The 24,058-nt window shown below is 43.2% G+C and overlaps 1 protein-coding gene across 1 annotated transcript in view; it reads right to left on the minus strand.

Annotated features, from left to right (window-relative positions):
- Positions 1-24,058, minus strand: part of VPS35L (VPS35 endosomal protein sorting factor like) — a 124,642-nt gene that overhangs the window by 22,265 nt on the left and 78,319 nt on the right. Inside the window, exons 22-24 of the mRNA XM_068967220.1 lie at positions 22,581-22,679; positions 20,561-20,638; positions 19,637-19,751 (exon numbers count right to left, since the gene is read on the minus strand). Coding sequence (XP_068823321.1) covers positions 19,637-19,751; positions 20,561-20,638; positions 22,581-22,679 — 292 coding nt within the window. The remainder of the gene's footprint in view (positions 1-19,636; positions 19,752-20,560; positions 20,639-22,580; positions 22,680-24,058) is intronic.

The raw sequence follows: 24,058 nt of genomic DNA on the forward strand, positions 1-24,058 counted from the left end.
CCAGCTCTTCTCTTCTCCTCCTTCCTTCTTGGAGCAATTTGGCTCCAAGAACCTCAGTCAAACTGGCTTTAGATAGTAAGTGAAAAAAGCGCACAGCAAATTATCACAGAGAGTACAGAAATCAGTTTTGGGGATAGAAGGCTTCATCTGAACTGGCTCGGTCAACCCTCCCGTCCAGCCCAGGAGGAAAGTGCTGTCCGAGGGCCCACTCCACAGCTGCGGAAAGAGACGTGCCTGGTCCTGTGACAGAGCCAGGGCGTGCAGGAGGGTCCAGCCGCAGTGGTGGAGCCCAGGTCAAGTTCTGGTTTGTCTGAATCTACTCTAATGCACGCTGTATTTGTTAAGGAAATAACAATGGAAATGTCTGAAGCAAAGTGTGTGTGTGCGTGCACAAGCGCATATAGCTTTAAAGACTTCTGATTAGGTGACAGTTTCAGGGAATCATCTGGAAAATGAAGGCCTTTTAAGAAATATGTAATAGTCTATAGACCAGGAAGACCTCCAAGGGTGAGACGAAGGAAGAGGAGGTGAGAAGAGAGGAGGAGGGATGAAGAGGAAGTGGGGTGCTGAGAAAGAGGGCTCGACAGGAGGACACAGACGGGGAGGAAGGGGGTGAAGGGGAAGGATTGGAGGTGAGGAGGGGGCGGTGAGATGGAGAGGGAGAGAGAGAGTTCCTTCTCGAACTGCCAAAGTATTAACCATGAGAAAGAGCCTCAGGGTCAAACCAGACAGAACACTGACCCGACAAATGAAATTTTAAACTACCCGACAAGATCAAACGTTTGCATGGTCCAAATACACTTCCACTCTGAAACGGCCTGCAGTGATGCAGAGAGAACAGCTCTCTGGCCGGCAGCACCCCAAGTTCAAACTGGAGCCCCGCCAGCGCAGCAGAGGGGCAGATGCAACAACAGACGCCCAGGCTGGCCGGGGACAGAGGCCGGCCCTTAATGAGAAGAGTCTGCATCTGAAGCTGGAGAGTGGGGTTTTGCCTTCTCTTCCTTCTTCCAAAGGGGGGTGGAAAATCACAGTACGGAAAGACACCAGGTTTACTACCTGAAGTTCCCTCTGCTCCAGAAGCTTGCCTCCCAGGCTGCTTCTGGGACAGGCAGTGGCACCCTAGCATGTGCACTGATACAGAGGGGTTAAGAGTTGACGACATGCAGTGTGGTGGTGAGCCCAACGTGATCACACTCATTAACACCGATCTGCTGGGAACCTGCTCTGTGCTCTGCTCTAAGCGAGACGCAGAGTAGCTGATCTCATCCTAATATAGGGGTTCTGGTAGATGAACCTCCCAGAAAGAGTCAGAAGCAGCAGGATCTTCTGTCTTGGCCTCCAGACAGTAGTAAGTGGCACTATTCATAGAAACCAGAGGAACTCCTAGGCCGTGTCTTAAGGCAACTTACATTCTCAGTCCTCAAGCAGGCCTATGGGGAAGGTACAATTATTACCACGCCCAGACGACAAACCAAGCTCAGAAAGTGAGTGGCCAGGTGAAAGTAGCCCATGGATGGTAAAAGACTGAGCTCAGCAGAATTTAAAGGCCATCACTAGCACTAGAACTGAGCGACACAATCAGATTTGTGTTTTTTAACAGAAACGCAAGTCTGCAAATGATAGCTGTCATAAAGAGTTTATTACATCCAGAAAACAAAAAGAAATTCTACAACAATGAGAAAACAAGTTACCTGACTGAAGGTTACCCTGAATAGACATTTTTTCCAAAGAAAATACATGACTGGTCATCAAGCATATGAAAAGACGTTCAAATCATTCATCACGAGAAGTGCAAATCAAAAACAGTGAAATATCATCTCACACCCATGAGCATACCCACTATGACAAAAAACAGAAACAAAAGCCTGGAAAAAACAAGTGTTGGCAAAGAAACTGAAGTCTCTTATGTACTGCTGGTGGGAATCTAAACTGGTGCAGCTGCTGTGGAAAATAGTCTGGTGGTTCCTCAAAAAGGTAAACATAGAATTACCATCTACTAGCAATGCAATGGCACCCCACTCCAGTACTCTTGCCTGGAAAATCCCACGGATGGAGGAGCCTGGTGGGCTGCAGTCCATGGGGTCGCTAGAGTCGAACACACACGACTGAGCGACTTCACTTTCACTTTTCACTTTCATGCATTGGAGAAGGAAATGGCAACCCACTCCAGTGTTCTTGCCTGGAGAATCCCAGGGACAAGGAAGCCTGGTGGGCTGCCGTCTATGGGGTCACACAGAGTCAGACATGACTGAAGTGATTTAACAGCAACAGCAACAGCAATGCCACTTCTAGGGGTCTACCCCAAAGAAATGAAAGCAGGGACTCAAACAGATATTTATACATGAATGGTCACAGCAGCAATATTCACAAGAGCCAAAAGGTAGAAACAACACAATGAACACATAAACAAAACATAGTACATGTGTGTGCGTGCTAAGTCACTTGAGTCATGTCCGACTCTTCGCAACCCTACATACTGTAGGTAGCTTGCCAGGCTCCTCTGTCCATGGGATTCTCCAGGCAAGAACACTGGAGTGGGATGCCAAGTCCTCCTCCAGGGGATCTTTCCGATTCAGGTATAGAACTCGAGTCTCCTAATGTTTCCTGCATTGGCTGGCAGGTTCTTTACCACTAGTGCCACGTGGGAAGCCCAACAAAACATGGTACATATACACAAAGGGGTATTACAAGGCCTTAAAAAGGAAGGAAATTCTTACATGTGCTAGAAATATGGACAAAGTTTGAAAATGTTCCAAATTGGGAAAGGAGTATGTCAAAGCTGTATACTGTCACCCTCCTTATTTAACTTATATGCAGAGTACATCATGAGAAATGCTGGGCTGGATGAAGCACAAGCTGGAATCAAGATTGCTGGGAGAAATGTCAAAAACCTCAGATATGCAGATGACACCACCCTTATGGAAGAAAGTGTAGAGGAACTAAAGAACCTCTTGACGAAAGTTAAAGAGGAGAGTGAAACAGCTGGCTTAAAACTCAACATTCAGAAAACTAAGATCACGGCATCCGGTCCCATCGCTTCGTAGCAAATAGATGGGGAATCAATGGAAAGAGTGACAGACTTTATTTTTGGGGGCTCCAAAATCACTGCAGATAGTGATTGCAGCCATGAAATTAAAAAGACACTTGCTCCTTGGAAGGAAAGCTATGACAAACCTAGACAGCATATTAAAAAGCAGAGACATTACTTTGTCAACAAAGGTCCATCTAGTCAAGGCTATGATTTTTCCAGTAGTCATGTATGGATGTGAGAGTTGGACCATAAAGAAAGCTGAGTGCCAAAGAATTGATGCTTTTAAACTGTGGTGTTGGAGAAGACTCTTGAGAGTCCTTTGGGCAGCAAGGAGATCAAACCAGTCAATCCTAAAAAAATCAGTCCTGAATATTCATTGGAAGGGCTAATGCTGAAGCTGAAGCTCGAATACTCTGGCCACCTGATACGAAGAACCGACTCACTGGAAAAAACCCTGATGCTGGGAAAGATTGAGGGCAGGAGGAGAAGGGGAAGACAGAGGATGAGATGGTTGGATGGCATTACCGACTCAATGGACATGACTTTGAGTAAGCTCCAGGAGTTGGTGAAGGATGCTGCAGTCCATGGGGTCACCAAGAGTAGGACGCAACTGAGTGACTGAACTGAACTGAAATGAAATAGGTCAGACGAAAGGAGAAACAGTATCTGATTTCACTTGTGTGAAGTATTCAGAGTGGTCAAATTCAGAGAGATAAAGAAGAATCGGAAGGAGGGAACAGAGTTACTACTTTACGGGTACAGAATTTCATGCTCTTTGGGATGATGAAATAGTTCTGGAAATGGAGAGTGGTGATGGTTGCACAGGGTTGTGAATGTACTTAAAGCCACTGAATTGTACCCTCAAAAATGGTTACAATGGTAAATTTCATGTCGTGTAAACGTAACTACAACACAAAAACTAAAAAAAAGAGCTGAGCCTGCCCTTGACATTACCCCCCGGAGAGCACAGGCAGGCCTGGACTCCACCACATCTGGCATTTTCCTCCTGGCTCCACGGGCACCACTTTCCGACGAGGACATTAAGTCCATTAGAAAACAAGGTGAAGAGCCTCTCTTGGCAGGAACTAAAATTCTGCTCAGAACAACCTGAAAGACTGTTTATTCTATTTATATGCTTGTTACCAAGTGGCCCTGAGAAAAGTGCCCGTTATTATGACTCATTAAGGAGGGAGCCACTACATGCTGAGCGCTCTGCTCCTCACAGCCGCCCCACTGAAGCCCCATCCAGAGGAGGGAGCTAAAAGAAATAGTTACTTAAGGGCTGAGGCAGGAAGTGCTCCAAAGCAGATGTCTAACCTCAGAAGACTTGCCCCATATATAAAGTCTTGTCTAGGAGACTTCTTAATTTTGTCTTGGTAATTAGAACTCAAATGCTGCTGCTGCTGCTAAGTCACTTCAGTCGTGTCCGACTCTGCGTGACCCCATAGACGGCAGCCCACCAGGCTCCGCCATCCCTGGGATTCTCCAGGCAAGAACACTGGACTGGGTTGCCATTTCCTTCTCCAATGCATGAAAGTGAAATGTGAAAGTGAAGTTGCTCAGTCGTGTCTGACCCTCAGCAACCCCATGCACTGCAGCCTACCAGGCTCCTCCGTCCATGGGATTTTCCAGGCAAGAGTACTGGAATGGGGTGCCATTCTAGTGTGTATGAAAACAGTTTTTTTCTCATAGTTCAGAATAATCATAATATAATATTTAAAAAACTGAAGTTTGTTGATGACATTATATAAATTTCATGTATACAACATTAAATCTCTATTTCTATATAACCTACAGCACATAGTAACACTTGACTCATTGTGGCTATTAAAAGTCAGAGAAGACAATTACACATAAAATGGGTTTAAAAAAATTTTTAAGGACCTCTAGGAAAAGGAGAAATCAGATTCCAACTCATAAAGAGTATTACCCTTGTTCCACTCGGGGAAGAAAAAGCATGTAATGGGTTGGCCAAAAGGTTCATTTGGGTTTTTCCATAAGATCTTCCAGAAAAACTTGAACAAACTTTTTGGCCAACCCAATATATGCACTGGCTCCCCCATGCTATGCCTTCCTCCATCTGAATCTTCTGAGGTCTCAAGGGATACCTAGATTTGTTTTCCATATTTCATCTTCAAAAAAAAAAAAATCTAAAACAAAGGGAAAAATAGACCCAGGCCTGGCTGATGTCACCCCTGAGTTCATTCTTCTTGAGATCCTTTCTCTTGAGGTGCTGACCGCTCTGCAGACAGGCATTCTGCTGCTGTTCTCTGCACAGTAATCGGCATGTCCTTCAAGTGCTGCGGGGCACTGGGGGAGGAGAAACATAGCCACTGTCCCTGCAGTCACAGCAAGAGGGACCGTGCTACTCTCAGAGACGGTGTTTTCCAAACCTGCTTGATCGTAAGAATCATCAAGGTCCTTGTAAAAAAAAAAAAAAAAAATACAGCTCCCAGGGCCCCAAATATCCACCTGCAAACTGAGGGGAATGGAACATGGTAAAGCCATTTTTCACGATAATCTGGCGGCTCCTCCAGTTCTGCATGGATGCTGCATATATACGGACACACACGCTACCATGTGAATGACTCTTGAAAACCATCATGCTAAATGGATGGAGCTAGTCATAAAAGATCTGCATTGTATGACTCTATATGAAATGACTGGAATGAGCAAATCCATCAAAACAAAAAGAAGACTGGTGGTTGGCAGAGTAGGGAATGACTGCTTAATGGATTTGGGGTTTTCTTTTGGGGAGATGGAGATGTTCTGGAATTAATGACCATGATCACAAAATTCCAGATATACTAAAAACCACTGAACTGTACACCTTAAGAGGATGGATTTTATGCTACATGAATCAATTCTCAAAAGAGCTATTATTTAAAATGCATATATGGGTTCCCAGGCTCCACCTTAAACGGAGGCTATTAAACCAGACTATCCAAGACAGAGACTCAGAAATCTAACTTAAAAAAAAAAAAATTTCTCTTTCAATAACTGAAAGAGTCACGCAATTCTCCTCTCACTCCTGTCTTTGGCCATCCAGCTTCCCTTCCCAGAGGCAAAGAGTATTATCTGCTGCTTGGGTATGCTTCCGAGCACACAGGAACAAATACGTTTCCTTCTTTCTTTCTCTCTTCCTCTTTTTACAGAGTTAACACACAGTAGACACCCACTACTTAACAACAGTCTTGGAGATTAATCCTTCATGTATATAAAGCACATCTTTGTTCTGTTTTACAGCCAAAAAGCGGAATTTGGTCCATTTCCTTTTTTCCTCCATTTTTTTTTAAACAGATAAAAGGCACACAATATCGAATTTACCATCCTGATCATTTGATTCACCTTTTTTTAAAGAAACAAGTTTCTCCAGTGAATTTTATGATTCAACAGGTTTGAAAAAAATTGTTCTAAATCCTTCAGCTAAATGCAGAATATGACTTTCTAACAGCAAATGGCACATTCTGAAAGGTTTAATCTGGAGACATTCTGCCAGAAGCAAATAGAAGTAGCAAGCAACAATGAAATTCAACCAGGGCAGGCTACCTCCTCATTTCTCAGGGAGGCCTAGCATTGACCTTTTGATAATTTTGTTTGAAGTTACAAGTTTTTGTTTCCCAACCTGGGGAGTTTCAAAGGGACTGCAGAATACCAAAGGAGGATGATATTCTAGAACCCTCTACCAGGGCAAGGAGAAATCAAACACACCCAAACACACAGCCACTGAAACTACAGAATGGTCACTAAAGTATATGCCACTAGCAAACCCTGGGAGAAGCTGAAAACAAGGGCTCAGCTGAAGGTACTAAGTAAACTAGGTATGTTGGGATTACCTGTATTACCCATGCTGCCTAGCTACTGAGAATAACTGAGTCAACGGTTCTCCATGCATGAAGGTTTTTTTTACATCAATTTAGCTGGACTGGAGAAAAACTGAAAACAATTCAACCGTAAGGGACTAGTTAAAGAAATTATTGCACTGCCACACTGTGGAAATGATATCATTAATAAAGAGAATCGTACTTTGGTATGTTTTGAAGTATAATACATTATACCTATGATATATTAAGGAAAAAATATATGTATATAGCATGATACTATCTCTACAAGAAAAGAAATATATATACACATACATTTTTGTTGTTTTTGTGTTTAGTTGCTAAGTCATGTTCAATTCCTTGCAATCCCATGGACTATAGCTTGCCAGGCTCCTCTGTCCATGGGATTTCCCGGGCAAGAATACTGGAGTGGGTTGCCATTTCCTTCTCCGGGGGATCGTCCTCACCCAGGGATCGAACACAAATCTCCTGCTTGGCAGGCGGATTCTTTACCACTCAGCTACCTAGGAAGCCCCATGAATATATTTAGCTGGATGCACAGAGAAAGGGAGGCAAGATAATGCCAGACTACAAAGCGTTATCCAGGAGTGTTGGCTGAGAGCGGAGAAAACCAGGATCTTTCATGCACTGCTAGACTACTGTTTTGGAATTTTTATCTACAGATTTCCAAAAATAATTTTTCTTTAGCAAAGTCAATACAAATTTATTACAAAATTTTCAATCACAGAAATGTACACGACAGAAGGGGCAGTGAGGTAGACAGGCAAGACGGTCAAAGGGCGTTCCGAAGAGTAGCCCCTTCTTTCTTTACTAGAGCAGGGCATGCTGACGATAGAGCTGCGGAAGGATCACTGTGGACTCTAGCACTCCTGCCGCGCCCTGAGGGTCGCCCACCCCCTTTGTCTGCATAAGACCAGGCACTAAGCTGAGGATGACACACACGTTCCAGGGCTTCCAGGGCTGGGGTGCTGCACTGCACTCCACAGTCAATGATTCTCTGCTCTACAAAGGGAGTTAGAGCATGCTCACTAGACAGCTTCATTTCTTCTCAAGGCTTGAAAAGGCTCTGTTCACCCTATGCTTTGAGGCATCTTCCAGCTGCTGCACAAACTGAGGAGCCAGCAGCCTCCCACACACATGCCCACCTGAGGAGCCCCACTGCTATCTGTTCTGTGCACTGAAGCTCTGCACAGGACTCTCTGAACAAGGTTCCAGGTTCTAAGAGAGGAAAAGTATCAATCAGACAACTGCCAGTAAGTTTCAAAATGCTCAGGATGCAAGTTGCTCACTGTCTATAGGAGCAAAAAACTAGAAAGAGTTCAAATGTTTTTCAATAGGAGTTTGGGGGAAAAAAATGGAAGCAGGGTTTGGGGAAATAATGTATAGCCCACCCTGCCCCTGCCAAAGAAAGAAAGAAAGAAAAGAAATAGAATACTGAATAGTTTACAAAGAATGGGGTGAATCTACATGCATTAACATGGTGGGCAGGAAGGTGTGAGGACAGAGGCCAAATTTTATTGATCAGCAAAAAAGCAAGTTGAAAAACATTGGGGAAGTCACATTCCCATTTCTAACGTGGGGCTTAGTAGGACTGCATGTTTATACAAGAATATAGATAGATGAGAAGAGCACTTGGGAGAAGAGTAGAGGAGAGAGGCAGAGAGCATATGAGAATAAAAGGGCATTTTTAAATGGATATATAGAAGGAAAAAATCAAGACAAATATACAAACTGTAAACAGTGGACTTTTCAGAAGTGAGGAGAAAGAGGAGAGTAACAGGTGACTTTTATCTGGGGGCTTTTTACTTTCTAAGATCTGCAATTCTGTACTGTCAGAATTTTTTTCAAATGAGCATGGAATATTAAAATAAAAATCATTAAGATTTAAAATAAAGTACAGGCTGTCTATTTTTCAATAGGATACAGGACAGTCTCCTCAAATACATGTCATACATGATAAAACTCAAGTTTAACTGTGATCTCTGACAGTAAGTTCATCCTCTATGTCCTGGGCATTGTCAATACAGAATACAACTCAGTATCTGAGTCATAAGACAGGATCAAGAAGTGATAACCCAGGCCACCTTCAGAGGGGGCGTTTTCTTTTTTAAACAGTGCAGTGGGTCAGTGCTAATGGAAATCTTTACTACTTATCAGGGTCATAAACTCCTAAACAAGACCTCAAGAGTAATCCACCCCATTCCATTCCAAGACCTTCAGCTATCATTGCCCTCCTGGACAACTCAGAAGGATAGCTGTCCTAATCCAGGGAATGTCAAGAAAGGAAACATCACGTTTCTTAAGTAAAAATGTCATGAGTGGTTGAAAGACTCCCGTGCCTTGAATATATCTTATTAAAGCAGGGTTCAGGCTACAAGAACAGTTCACTCTCTGTCAAGTCCTATCAGCTCCACCGCTGAACATTTTCACCAGTCTTCAGCATTTTCCATCTCTGGATAAGTTTAGGTTTGGACTCGACAATATCTATATAGTGGAAACTACTGTATAAAATGCAACAACAGGGCATAGTCTACTCTCTCTCACTCTGTTATAGGACTAAATGTTTCTCCCCCACCAATTCATATGCTGAAATCCTAAACGCTGAGGTGATGGCATCAGGAGGTGGGAACTTTGGGAGGTGATTAGGTCATGAGGGTGTTGCCCTCATGAATGGGATTAGCACCCTTATAAAAGGACCCCAGAGAGCTCCGTCCTCCCTTTTGCCATGTGAGGACACAATGAGATCACAGTCTATGAACCAGGAAGTCCTCACTAGACAATGAATCAGTCAGTAGCCTGATCTTGGACCTCCCGTCTCCAGAGCTGTGAGCAACAAATGTTTGCTGATTAAGCCCCCTGGTCCATGGTACTTTTGTTACAGCAGCCCAAACAGACTAAGGCAGTCTGCCATGAAGGTGTGCCATCACCAAGTGATAGCGGTGTCTTTGGGTAAAGCCTCATAGTCCAAATGGCCAAGTTATTATCCATAGGCAAGTTATTTATACAGATTCAATACCATTTATTATTAAACTATGTTTTTATAATAGAACTTGTCATGATAGGAATTAAGTTTGAGGATTTAAGGACCACGGCTTTGATGATACGTGTAAAGAGCAAAATTTAAAGAAATAGTGAATGCCGAAGGACAGTTAAATACCTTATACATGAAACTGTCAGTGATAACAATTAAGCATTAACATACCCTTGACTTTGCCACCTGGTTTACACAGAATGTCGACTCTTACTGTGAAAAGTCCACCCAGACACACAGATGACTTCTCAGTTTTGGCAGCACCATGGGAGGTGCCTGTAAGTTCTCTCTTCTATCTCCGATAGGCAAGGCCTCTCTTCGAGTCGAGCACACTCAGTCCCTGTTTCACCTGACTCACATTTCTGGGTCCTGCAGGGGTAACACACTTTACTGCTAACCCTGTATGAGTTCACAGGAGGCTGTGAAGGTCTTTCGGTGGACATTAAGCTTGGGTTTCCCCAAGCAGATAGTCAACAAAAACAAGACCAGGAGCTGACTGTGGCTCAGACCATGAACTCCTTATTGCCAAATTCAGACTCAAATTGAAGAAAGTAGGGAAAACCGTTAGACCATTCAGGTATGACCTAAATCAAATCCCTTATGATTATACAGTGGAAGTGAGAAATAGATTTAAGGGACTAGATCTGATAGAGAGAGTGCCTGATGAACTATGGACAGAAGTTCGTGACATTGTACAGAAGACAGGGATCAAGACCATCCCCATGGAAAAGAAATGCAAAAAAGCAAAATGGCTGTCTGGGGAGGCCTTACAAATAGCTGAGAAAAGAAGAGAGGCGAAAAGCAAAGGAGAAAAGGAGAGACATAAGCATCTGAATGCAGAGTTCCAAAGAATAGCAAGAAGAGATAAGAAAGCCTTCTTCAGCGATCAATGCAAAGAAATAGAGGAAAACAACAGAATGGGAAAGATTAGAGATCTCTTCAAGAAAATTAGAGATACCAAGGGAACATTTCATGCAAAGATGGGCTCGATAAAGGACAGAAATGGTCTGGACCTAACAGAAGCAGAAGATATTAAGAAGAGGTGGCAAGAATACACAGAAGAACTGTACAAAAAAGATCTTCACGACCCAGATAATCATGATGATGTGATCACTCATCTAGAGCCAGACATCTTGGAATGTGAAGTCAAGTGGGCCTTAGAAAGCATCACTACGAACAAAGCTAGTGGAGGTGATGGAATTCCAGTTGAACTGTTTCAAATCCTGAAAGATGATGCTGTGAAAGTGCTGCACTCAATATGCCAGCAAATTTGGAAAACTCAGCAGTGGGCACAGGACTGGAAAAGGTCAGTTTTCATTCCAATCCCAAAGAAAGGCAATGCCAAAGAATGCTCAAACTACCGCACAATTGCACTCATCTCACATGCTAGTAAAATAATGCTCAAAATTCTCCAAGCCAGGCTTCAGCAATACGTGAACCGTGAAATTCCTGATGTTCAAGCTGGTTTTAGAAAAGGCAGAGGAACCAGAGATCAAATTGCCAACATCCGCTGGATCATGGAAAAAGCAAGAGAGTTCCAGAAAAACATCTATTTCTGCTTTGTTGACTATGTCAAAGCCTTTGACTGTGTGGATCACAATCAACTGGAAAATTCCCAAAGAGATGGGAATACCAGACCACCTGACCTGCCTCTTGAGAAATCTGTATGCAGGTCAGGAAGCAGCAGTTAGAACTGGACATGGAACAACAGACTGGTTCCAAATAGGGAAAGGAGTACGTCAAGGCTGTATATTGTCACCCTGCTTATTTAACTTCTATGCAGAGTACATCATGAGAAATGCTGGACTGGAAGAAACACAAGCTGGAATCAAGATTGCCGGGAGACATATCAATCACCTCAGATATGCAGATGACACCACCCTTATGGCAGAAAGTGAAGAGGAGCTAAAAAGCCTCTTGATGAAAGTGAAAGAGGAGAGTGAAAAAGTTGGCTTCAAGCTCAACATTCAGAAAACAAAGATCATGGCATCTGGTCCCATCACTTCATGGGAAATAGATGGGGAAACAGTGGAAACAGTGTCAGACTTTATTTTGGGGGGCTCCAAAATCACTGCAGATGGTGACTGCAGCCATGAAATTAAAAGACGCTTACTCCTTGGAAGAAAAGTTATGACCAACCCAGATAGTATATTCAAAAGCAGAGACATTACTTTGCCGACTAAGGTCCGCCTAGTCAAGGCTATGGTTTTTCCTGTGGTCATGTATGGATGTGAGAGCTGGACTATGAAGAAGGCTGAGCGCCGAAATATTGATGCTTTTGAACTGTGGTGTTGGAGAAGTCTCTTGAGAGTCCCTTGGACTGCAAGGAGATCCAACCAGTCCATTCTGAAGGAGATCAGCCCTGGGATTTCTTCGGAAGGAATGATGCTAAAGCTGAAACTCCACTACTTTGGCCACCTCATGAGAAGAGTTGACTCATTGGAAAAGTCTCTGATGCTGGGAGGGATTGGGGGCAGGAGGAGAAGGGGACGACAGAGGATGAGATGGCTGGATGGCATCACGGACTCAATGGACGTGAGTCTGAGTGAACTCCGGGAGATGGTGATGGACAGGGAGGCCTGGTGTGCTGCGATTCATGGGGTCGCAAAGAGTCGGACACGACTGAGCGACTGAACTGAAGTGAACTTAACTATCTTAATTCTGACTGTCTCCTAAATAAGTTATCTATTCAGTCTGGTCTCTAGTAACCACACACACCAAGGGTCAGAAATAAAACACTGGATTAGGGGGTTACCTGGTGGTCCAGTGGTTGAGAACCTGCCTTGCAATGCAGGGGACAGCAGCTCAATCCCTGATCCGTGAAGATCCCACATGCTGCCAAGAAACTAAGCCCATGTACCACAGCTACTGAGCCTGCGCTCCAGAGCCCGAGAGCCACAGCTACGGAGCCCGTGTGCTCAACTACTAAAGCCCATGTTCCACCACACGAGAAACCACTGCAATGAAAAGCCTGCATGCTCTGCAACTAGACAAAGCCCACGTGCAGCAAAGACCTAGTGCAGCCAAAAATAAATAAGTATTTTTTAAAACCCACAGAAAAAACCCCACCAGATTATGTTTAGAGGAACTAACCTAACTAAAGAGAAACACAGTGGTGGAAAGAGCACTTGAAGTCACTTATTAGCTAGATGCTCCGGGGCAAGTCATGTCACACCTCTGAGCTTCAGTTTCCTCTTTTCTAAAAAGATCAGCCACCCAGAAAATAATATGTATTGAATAAAACTAAACTGCTTTCCTTGGAATTCAGTTCTCTCAACAATTAGTCCCCAAGCTATCTTCCTAACTTGACCTCCCACTCAGTCCTTCCAGAGGCACCTTTTTTCCAGCCTCTAGGCCTCTGCTCTTGCTGTTGCCTAGGCCAGAATGCTCCCCCCGACCCCCTTGCCTCACTTCAACATCTACAGATCCCCATTACCTTCCAGACTTTTTAATGCCAACTTCTTTTTTAAATTCCTCTTCCAAGTCAAGGGTCATTTCTAAAATTCCCTGGTACATTTTATGAACCCTGGTACATTTTATGAACATCTTGCATGACACTTATCATGTGTTGCAGTAACTGTAAACGGACCCACTCTCCCCTGTGACCATGAAGTCTCATTAAGTGCATTCCTGTTTCAGCACAACGCTTGGCACAGGGGTTTGCATGTGAAAAATGGCCAAGAACTACTGGCAGAAGGAAGCAAATCACAGGCATTTACAATTGTAAGCAGCTGAGTGAACTTAAAGGCTGGGGGGGGGGGGGGGGGGGGGCGGGGCACACCCTTGTCTTTCCTGTGGGTTCCATCCCAGCCCTCACCTCCCCTAAGGTGGATGGATCATATGCATTCAGACAAGCTTCACGCCGTCTGCCCACCTGTGAACTGTTACAGCGAAATTAACCTACTTCATCCATAATCACCAGAGAGGCCTTAAGTTTGAGAAAAGAGTCACATCAAACACATTCTTCAGAAGACGGTTTGTCAACAGAACAAGTAAATATGGCCTTAAGCATAAACTCCAAAGACTTGTTAAGTGGATAGAGATCGTTTTTCTCCATTACAAGCCACTCCTTACCCTCCAAAAGGCAGAAATACAAAATTATCTTCTCCTCCATTCTACTGCCCTGGCTTCCTCCATCAGCAGTTACGATTCACAGTAGCCAGTGGGCTGCATGACAGCAGGCTTTAGCCTCTCCTCTGTGTATCCCCATGCTCCTCATGGACCAAACCAGCACAGTGGCTGCATTCAACATGTCTATGGGCCTCGGCATATGTTGGAGCTTACCTTGTTTTCTTTTTTCTATAAATAGGAAAATGAATTATTTAAAACCTACCAAGAGGACTTTGATGAAACTCTTCTGAACAACAGGGTTGCTTAAGAGTTAGGTCCATACCATAATAGGTTTGGTACCATTTTACATTCATCAATACTGTAAAGAGTTATCAACCAGTATTATCATGTGGTGTCATTCATTCCTTCATCATTTATTGAGTGTCCGTGTAGTAGGCAATGTGCCAGGAGCCAGGCACAGCGCAGGGAATAAGGAAGATAAGAGCTGACACTCTTCAGGGGAGGGAAGCATACAATTCTTTACATATTTACTTGTTAAATAACAACAGTGATAAGTACAATGAAGGAAAGTGCATAGTGTGAGGATAGTATGTCTTACAGAAGAATGTGACCTAACTTTGTTTGGGGCTTTTGATTAAGACATGGTTTGTGAGCATAGCTCTCCAAGATGAAGATGTAAAAAATTAGTAAAACAAAGTTAAGATTTTTAAGGGTGGATGCATTGAGAGGAGGAAAGAAATAGGTAGAATCTAAAAACAAATGAAAAAACATGAAATGGAAATAAAGTAAGATACAGAGAACAAACAAGTGGCTGCCAGACAGGAGTGTGGAGGGGGAACGAGAGAAATTAGGGGACAGAGATAAAGAGGTACAATCTTTCAGCTGCAAAGTAAATGAGTCAAGGGTATGAAACACAGTGTAGGGAATATGGTAAATAACGACATAGTACCTGTGTACGGCGAGTTAACTAGATTTATCACCATGATCATTTTGAAGTGTATAGAAATATCAAATCACTATGCTATGTTGTGTTGTACGGATATGAGAGTTGGACTATAAAGAAGGCTGAGCACCAAAGAATTGATGCTTTCAAATACTGGTGCTGGAGAAGACTCTTCAAAGACTCATGGACAGCAAAGAAATCAATCTAGTCTATCCTGAAGGCAATCAACCCTGAATATTCATTGGAAGGACTGAAGCTGAAGCTCCAATACTATGGCCACCTGATGCAAAGAGCTGAATCATTGGAAAAGACCCTGATGCTGGACAAGACTGAGGGCAGGAGGAGAAGGGGGCAACAGAGGATGAGATGGTTGGATGGCATCACTGACTCAATGGACTTGAGTTTGAGCAAACTACAGTTTATGGGGTCAAAGAGAGTCAGACATGACTTGGTGATTGAACAACATGCTGTGTTGTAGGTCAACCATAGTTTTAAAAACAAAAACAAAAACAAAACACTCCTAGAAAAGTAGGTCAGATTTGGGGTTACCAGAAGTGAGGGATGGGAGGAAGAGGAACTGGATGAAGGCAGTCAAAAGGAAGAAATGTCAAGTTATAAGGTAAGTACTACGGATGTAATGTACAACATGATAAATATAATTAACACTGTTGTATTTTATATATGAAAGTTGTTAAGAGAGTAAATTTTAAGAGTTCTCATCACGAAGAAAAAATACTTTTAACAATTTCTTTAATTTTGTATTTATATGAGCTGACAGGTGTTCACTAAACTTACTGTGGCAAACAGTTCATGCTGTATTTAAGTCAAATCATTATACTGTACACCTTAAACTTACACAGTGCTGTATGTCAATCATATCTCAAAAAAAAAAAAAAACCGGAAGGAAAAATATTTTCAAACAAAGGAGAGGGAGAGAATTCTAAAGGAGGGAAAAGCATTATTATTAACGATAAGAACAAAAATCATTCTTTTTACCACTATCTTGCTCTAATTATTCTCACTATTGTTTCATCTTTGGAGGAACTGCAGATTTGTTACTTTCAGGATAATTCAGCAGGTCAGTCTTGAAATGAACAGCTTTCCTGCAGATTTCTCAAGCTTCTGAGTATGAGAATTGGCTTTCAGAATTCTGAAACTGCAGAGCTGCACTGAATGCAGTTAGCTCCTAAACCTCAGAGCATACTTTCATCTTTTGAGAGATGATTATACAGAGTTAATATTTACTGAGCCACTACTATGTGCCAGTGGACCGAGTACCCGAGTAGTTTCTCTCATTTAATCTACCATAGGGACTTCCCTGGTGGTGCAGTGGTTAAGACTTTGTGCTCCCAATGCAGGAGGCCTGGATTCATACCCTAGGAAAGGAACAATGGACCGCCTCCACCCCACCCCGGGAACCATGCCTCAATTAAAGATCCCAGGTGCTGTAACGAAGACAAAAGGTCCTGCATGCCACAACTAAGACCTGGCACAGCCAAATAAATGAAATAAATAAACATTTTTTTAAAAAAATTAGTAAGAGTCTGCCTACTATTCAGGGGCCATGGGTTGGATCCCCGGTCCAGAAAGATTCCACATGCAATGGGGCAACTGAACCCAAACACCACAACCACTGAAGCTGTCGCACCTAGAGCCCCTGTTCTGCAACAAGAGAAGCCACCACAATGAGAAGCATGCCCACTGCAACCAGAGAGTAGCCCCCGATCGCTGCAGCTAGAGAAAAGCCCTTGCACAGCAAGGAAAGCCCAGTACAACCAAGAATTAAAAAAAAAAAAAATCCAACACAGGAACCACCGCCATCATCTCCACTTTACAGATGGAGAAACTGAGGCACCATCCAGCCAATCAGTCCAAGAGCATACAACTCATAAGCAGCAGAATCAGGATTGGGACCAGCACACTCGGGAGGTCTAAAGCTCACCAGTCATTAGGGCCTCATCCCTAACACATCATATGATCCCACACATCCCCTCTTTTGCTCAGGCCAGCTCCTCTACCTGGAATGCTAACTATTCCTTCTTCCCTTCCTCACAGCCCTTCCCTGATAAACAAATGCTCTTCTTTCAAGACCCACTTTTAACATCTGTTGTTGTTTAGTTGTTAAGTTGTGTCCGACTCTTGCAATCCCATGGACTGTAGCCCACCAGGCTTCTCTGTCCAAGGGATCTTCCAGGCAAGAATACTGGAGCAGGTTGCCATTTCCTTCTCCAGGGGATCTTCCCGACCTGGGGATCAAACCCGTGGCTCCTGCATTGGCAGGTGGATCCTTTACCACTGAGCTACCCGGGAAGCCACCTTTTACAATAATACTTTCATTATAAAACATCCTCCTTTCTGAGATGAGGAACTGTAAAGATAAAGGAACCGAGATAGAGAGAAAAGAACTCACTCTTGCTGCGGCTTCGTGATAACCTTCCAGAAAGAATCACTGACTAACAAGGACAAGGAGCTATCCCCAGTGACAGTGAACAGGCATCTCTGGGTCAGAAGATGTGACCGACAACTGATTCACAAGTCCTTCATTTCGCCTAAAGATCCGGGAGCAATGGATGGCCCTAGACCAACCCCCTGCATGATCCAGCCTACATGCTGAACCAATGTGTCCAAAGGACCAGAACGGGCCTCCCTGCAATAAGCCTTCGTCAGCACTCCACGCTGTCCTGGCTCAGGGTTCAACTGGAGTTTACTCGTTGGGCTGAGCCAGCCCTGGCAAAGCTACAGCTGATAAAGAAGGTACAGCGGAGGCTGGATCAAGGGAGGCCAGAAAATGAACAGGGGGGAGGGGATGTTTTATAACCAGCTGAGAGGGGAGGGATGTTTAAGGAGGCAAACAAACCCAATCAGCCCACTTCCACAAGCTTCATTTAATTTATATTTAGCATTCCCCTTCTCAGTAATTGAATATATTATTTATTTTGGCCAGCAACTGCTGCATGTGGCTTTTAGAAAAACAACAATAAGCTTTTAAGGCTTAGCACCACAGCATTTAGAGACTTGAGCAAAATCACTGGATAAATTATTAAGCATGAAGCGGACACTGACTCCTGCACCCCGCCCCGCCCCATAGCAGTTTAAAGTGCAGGGGAGGCAGAGGAGGAAGCCAGAGCTCTAACACAGGGGCGCTGAGTTTGTTTGGGATCTGTAACATTCAAGACATGGCTCTGAGCTTATCAAGTTGAGAGAAGAAAGATCTAGGCTTCTGGGGCCTCCATATGCAGCTCACAGCTCTGGTATCTCCAGCTTACAGCTCATTCCTAATGCTACAGGTGACATCAAACTCAGGGGTCCCCCACACAGGGATCCCCACACACTATTCCTGACCTTTTTAAGAGGGAACCAGTTCATAAGATTTAAACTTTCCTAACATCAATTTAATCTAATTAATTAATTTAGTCTAACCTTCATTTTGCACATCACTGGGTTATTGGCAGAGGCTGTTAATTTTTGTGTTGTTTCCTGCAAAACCCAAAGCAGGCATTAGGAGTAAGTTCCGCGTCTGCTGGCGAGTAATGAGGGCATACCAGCTCTTGTGGGTTTTGCAGTCCTCACAGGGGAAGGGAGTGTCCAGACAATAAGAAACAAATACACACAGTAAGAAAGCATCAGATGACGGCAAGTGCAATGAAGACATGAGGAGGATGGTACGGAGTGTGATTGGGAAGGTGGGGTTACTTTAGAAAGGGTGGACAGGGAAGGACACCAAAAGAGGCGAGGCTTGCTTCTCATCTCTGGCCAAGTAATTTTAGAAAATGCAAATATCTGGGGGGACAATCATTCTAGAAAGAGGGAGCAGCAAGGGCAAAGGCTCTGAACTGGTAGATGGCTTAGTATGTTCAAAGGACAGAAAAAAAGCCGGCATGGCTAAAGCATGGTGTGAGTTGAGGACAGAAGGCCGCTGCCAGACATACCAGATCACGTGGGGACTTCAGGCCAGGTGTCTGGGGTCTGTGTCTGGTGCCTTTGGTTTGATCCCAAAGGTGCTGAGAGGCTACATTAGCACCCAGGAGTTGAGAACAAAACCAAGCAGAGTCTGAAAAGGTTCTTGGACAGCAATCATGTTTGAAGACTTCGGTGACACTGAGGGTCCGATGGGAAGGACCCAGCTGCCCACAATCCTAACCCTCCGCCAGTGCACCCTTCACTGGCATCCTTCCCTTCCTCATCTCACCTCACCTCACCCTCCTGACACTTCCTGGGATCACCTCCCAAATCAACCGCTTGCACAATCCTGGTTCCAGGACAGCTCTGTACATCTTACAGAAACAGGTTTTGGGCAGAATTTTTATCCCTAACAGCAAACTGTAGAGAGTATTCATTCTACACTGCTTAGACGCTACTCCTGTATCTCTGGAATTTCAAACCCTGACAACAATAAATAAACTTGAATCTGCTGTGAATGAGCAGGCCGAAGTTCTAAAACTCTCTCGGGATGTCTAAACCACCTGACCTGACATGCCTGAGACAGATGTAGGAAGGTCCTTACAGGAAATAACCCAGGCTCTGTAATCTGTCTGACTCTATAAATGTGTATATGTCCGAGGTGCTTCCTACGAAAGAAAAAACTCATCACTAATTGATCACTTTTCCTTTTCTTTCCTCCTTAAAGGAAGCTCTCTGCACGCATTCACACACTGCTGAGTCAGTTTTCCTGGGGAGCCAGGGAGAGTCTGAGAGAAGAGAGTGAGTGGCAGGCTCACCTTGGGAGAGGCACTGGTTGGCCAGGGCCACCTGACCGGAATGCAGGTAGAGATTGAGGCGGGTGAAGATCCCCGCCAGGGAGGGAATGGTAATGAAGCAGTAGGCAACGCAGGCCTAGAAGAAAGGGGAGAAACAGCAGGTTAGGCGGCAGTGCCATCACAGTGGATTAATATCCTCATTTTCATCCATCATATATTTTCAAGTAAAAACACTTAAAACAATTCATCTCCCCATTATGAACCCCAATTTCTCCTCCTTGCCTCTGCTGTATTTCCCTTTTGGGGAGGAACAGGAGGGGCAACCAAGGACAGTGATGGTATACAAAAACAAATCTTCATCTGTCATCACAGGAAGTGAATAGATAACACCTAATATTGATCATTTAAAGAAGCAGTTGTTAAAACCAATTAATTAAAAATGAATTAATTGGTAACTTGAAGAAATTGCTAAAGAGAGACTGTGAGGAGAGAAGTATATGGTGAGAAAGGGCAGAGCTGGGAAGCTTATTTTCACTATAATCTTTTCAGTATGATTTTATTTTTAAAGCATGGATATGTATTGCTTTGATAAAATTTTGAGAAGCTTACTCAAGAAACAAATTTCTTCCAAAGCTGGGAACTTGACAAGAGGAAAAAAAAATCCTAGGCTTTCCAGTTACTGGCATGAGCCAGAGATAATTCAGCTGGCATACAAAAATGCAAATCCATCTCAACCACCTCCCCTAATACATATCAAAATTCAGACTCCTTTGATTGTTTCTTTAGAAAACATTAAGAAAATCGGTCAGTCCATGAGTATGTAAGGAAAAATCTGGAAAATCAATATTAAATCGCCCTTAATCTTTTTCTGGGAGGAACAATTCAGAAAGTTGTGTAAGAAACAGCCCACTGGAGTTCAAAGTAAGTCTTATCTTTGAAACATACCCGGACAAATGCAGCGGTCTTTCTAGAATGATTTCCCTTCATTACTTTCCTTGTTTCCATTGCCAACCGGTTCACACTCTAGATTAAAAAGTAAAACAGAAATGGGAATGAAATGATGGTTAATTCAGATTAAACATCTTCCAAAGAGATTTGAACGCTGACTGTATACAAGTCAATGAGAATAAGCTAACCAGAACCAAGACTGGTTCCAGAACCAAGACTGGTGAGCACCAAACCCTGAAATGGCAAAGGCGTCATCAGGCCAGAATCAATCTCGGCTTGAACAAACATCTCCAAGGGGCACTCACTAAGTTAAGTCATGCCTATCAACTGGCATGATAAATGACCATTTTCTGGCTTAATGAATAGCCAAGGTTCACTTATTCCATTTCCAGAAATCCCACACACTAAGCTTAAGATCTTAGAGATCTTAAGAGAAACCTCCAAACCTGAACATAAACCATACAAAATACCTCTGCAACACTAACGCTAATCTTAAGAAAGTAACAGCAGCCACGGTATCACTCATAGCACACCAGGTGCCGTTTTAGGTGCCGTACATTCTTTTTTTTTTTTTTTTAATTATTTTTTTTTAATTTTAAAATCTTTAATTCTTACATGTGTTCCCAAACATGAACCCCCCTCCCACCTCCCTCCCCATAACATCTCTGTGGGTCATCCCCATGCACCAACCCCAAGCATGCTGCATCCTGCGTCAGACATGGACTGGCGATTCAATTCTTACATGATAATATACATGATAGAATGCCATTCTCCAAAATCATCCCACCCTCTCCCTCTCCCTCTGAGTCCAAAAGTCCGTTATACACAGCTGTGTCTTTTTTCCTGTCTTGCATACAGGGTCGTCATTGCCATCTTTCTAGATTCCATATATATGTGTTAGTATACTGTATTGGTGTTTTTCTTTCTGGCTTAATTCACTCTGTCGTACATTCTTAAGCTCATTTACTCCTCATGACTTTACAGGCTGAGTACTATCAATTCCCCTGACTTACAAGACTCTACATTAAGTTCTTAAGTTTACTAATGCTACAAAATCTGATAATCAGTGAACAAATATATAAAAAGGTCATTTTCCTTAAATTTACATGAAGCAATTCAAGAGCCTTAGGGAATCTTTTTACAAAAATTAAAAGCTTGGACCTATGGTTCCCAAAATATGTACCATGACACCCCAGGGTGTTACAGGAAAATCAGAGGGGCATCCCATGTTTTGGACAACCACAGAAGGGCTCAACTGTTGAACACTATGCAAAGCGCTTGTGTGAGGTAACTCACAGACACGGTACCTTCCTTGCAGTGATGGCATATCTTTGCAAAACTTTAGCAACTGCCGTGACAAACAGTACTGTGCAACGTTAATGTAGGGGGAAAAAATCTATCTGGAACAGGAAATAGGGTAGTGGTGTCCCATCTGATTCCAAGGTTTGAGAAGTCAAGCAATGCCTAGAGGTACATATACTTCATTAGTAAGTAATTATGATGATTTTAAATGGAATGCAAATATATACTATTTTTCTTTCAATTTACATAAATTGTTGGTTCAGAGAGCAAGCTGTTAAGGCACAAATTCTTAAGTTGCTTGAGCCTAATTTCTTAGTAAACAGAATTGTTATCTCTTCCTTTTTTGCTTAAGGGCATCATGAAAAGTTACTGAAAGACAATGTGAACCAAGAAAGCTGGGACTCTGGTTAGGTAACGTGGAATTCTAACTAGGTTAATTTCTATAACTAAATAATCACTACAACTCACTCAGCTCTTTGCTGTTGACATGCAGGAGTGAGAATATGCAAATTTCAGAGAAAAAGAGACCAATGAAACCACTCTAAGGCTCAAGCAAAGTTGTAGATTTTATTAACCTTTGAGAAAACATCTTTCACGCCTTGGGAACAGAAGCAACATGGGGCCAGAAGAATCTCAGATTAAAACTGGTGCGTGGCCTATCAATGATCAATAAACATGTTATCGAGAGAATAAATGAATGAGTGAAAATCCTTACGTGAATCAACTGCACAAGAACAGGTTCCAGATTGCAAAACATTGACCTGGCCTCAACATAAAAACTCAGCTGTTGTTCAAAATCACGGCCAAAGGACACCTAGAATCAAGGAGAAAGAAGTGACAATGTTATCTCTAGGCAGCTGTAAGCTCACAATTGGAAAAGTTCCTCCTGAGTTTTGTGGGGACAGGGGAGGTGCTGCAATGACAAGACACCAAAAATTCCACAGATATAGATGGGTGGTATCTCAAGGGGATGTAAGCAAACACACACATCTGTGAACTGGAATACGCTCTAACAGATGTTACATTACTTTACCCAGCATATAGCAGAAATATTACTATTACCACCTCATCTTCATGACATGGGCATTGGAGCAGAACATAAAAAGACCAAAGGGTATAAAACAGAATCTCAAAATGCAAAAAGGATTTCCTAGGCTAGAAGGAAACCACTGGAAAGGAAATTGTGGCACTTTGGGTGTCAGCTGCAGCCTTTTCACATAGATTTGGTGATTGGGAGTCATTTGTCAGAGGGATTCCGTAATAAGGGCCACACATTTCTGCTTCCTGATGGGGATTCCAGCCTTTAGCAGCTCACTGGTGGCTGCTGGAGCCATCGATGGATGTTAATCCATCATTAAAAACTTCTCCTATTTCTTCAAATTTATGAACAGCTGGTTGGAAGGACAAACTTTACTGCTACAACACTCATTTTTGTCCAGAAGAGGTTTAAAGTCGTAATTTCCACTACAGCTATCAAGTTTCACATCTTATTTTCTCAAATTCTTTCCCATTAAAACTTAGTGGTTTTCAGACAAACCCATAAAAGGATAAATATCACAAGAGCAGCATATAAATGAAGGGAACAAGAGAGGCACCTAGTATCAATCATAGGTACATTTCCCAACATGGGAATTAAATGGCTTATCCTGAATTTTCATCAAAATTAGTATTTTACCATAGTTAAATCAACCTCTGTTACTGAATGAGTCACATTTTTCAAGGTGATTTTCAAAGTGACCTACTTATTTTCATCTCAGTCAGCATTTGTCTTGACATTTCTAACAGGAGATACTGGCTGAAGTGGGTATTTTAGTTTCGTGCACCGAGATTTAAGGCAAAGGTTGTTCTGGCTAGGATGGAAAGCTGGTTGTTCCTGATGAAACCTGCAACAATGCTGCCCACTTCGCTCGTCCCTCCCCAGTGTCCCTGTGGACTCTTCCCAGCCGGGGGTGGGTCTGCTTTCCCTCCCCTCCAGACAGCTGGCCCTGGGACTTGCTTTGACTAACAGAATGAAGCAGGAGGCAGCACTGGTCACTGTGTGATTGCTAAACCTCCAAAGACCCGGCAGTTTCTGATTCTGCCTTCAGGCAAGAGGCCAGAGGTGAGCAAATGTTGAGAGAATGGTGGAGAGAAAGAGGTCCCATGACTGAGAAATAAGCGGCCCCAGTCAACAGCCAGCACCAAGACCCCAAA

The sequence above is a fragment of the Capricornis sumatraensis genome, chromosome 3 (genome assembly GCF_032405125.1).
Source record: "Capricornis sumatraensis isolate serow.1 chromosome 3, serow.2, whole genome shotgun sequence".
In the NCBI taxonomy this organism is placed as follows: domain Eukaryota; kingdom Metazoa; phylum Chordata; class Mammalia; order Artiodactyla; family Bovidae; genus Capricornis; species Capricornis sumatraensis.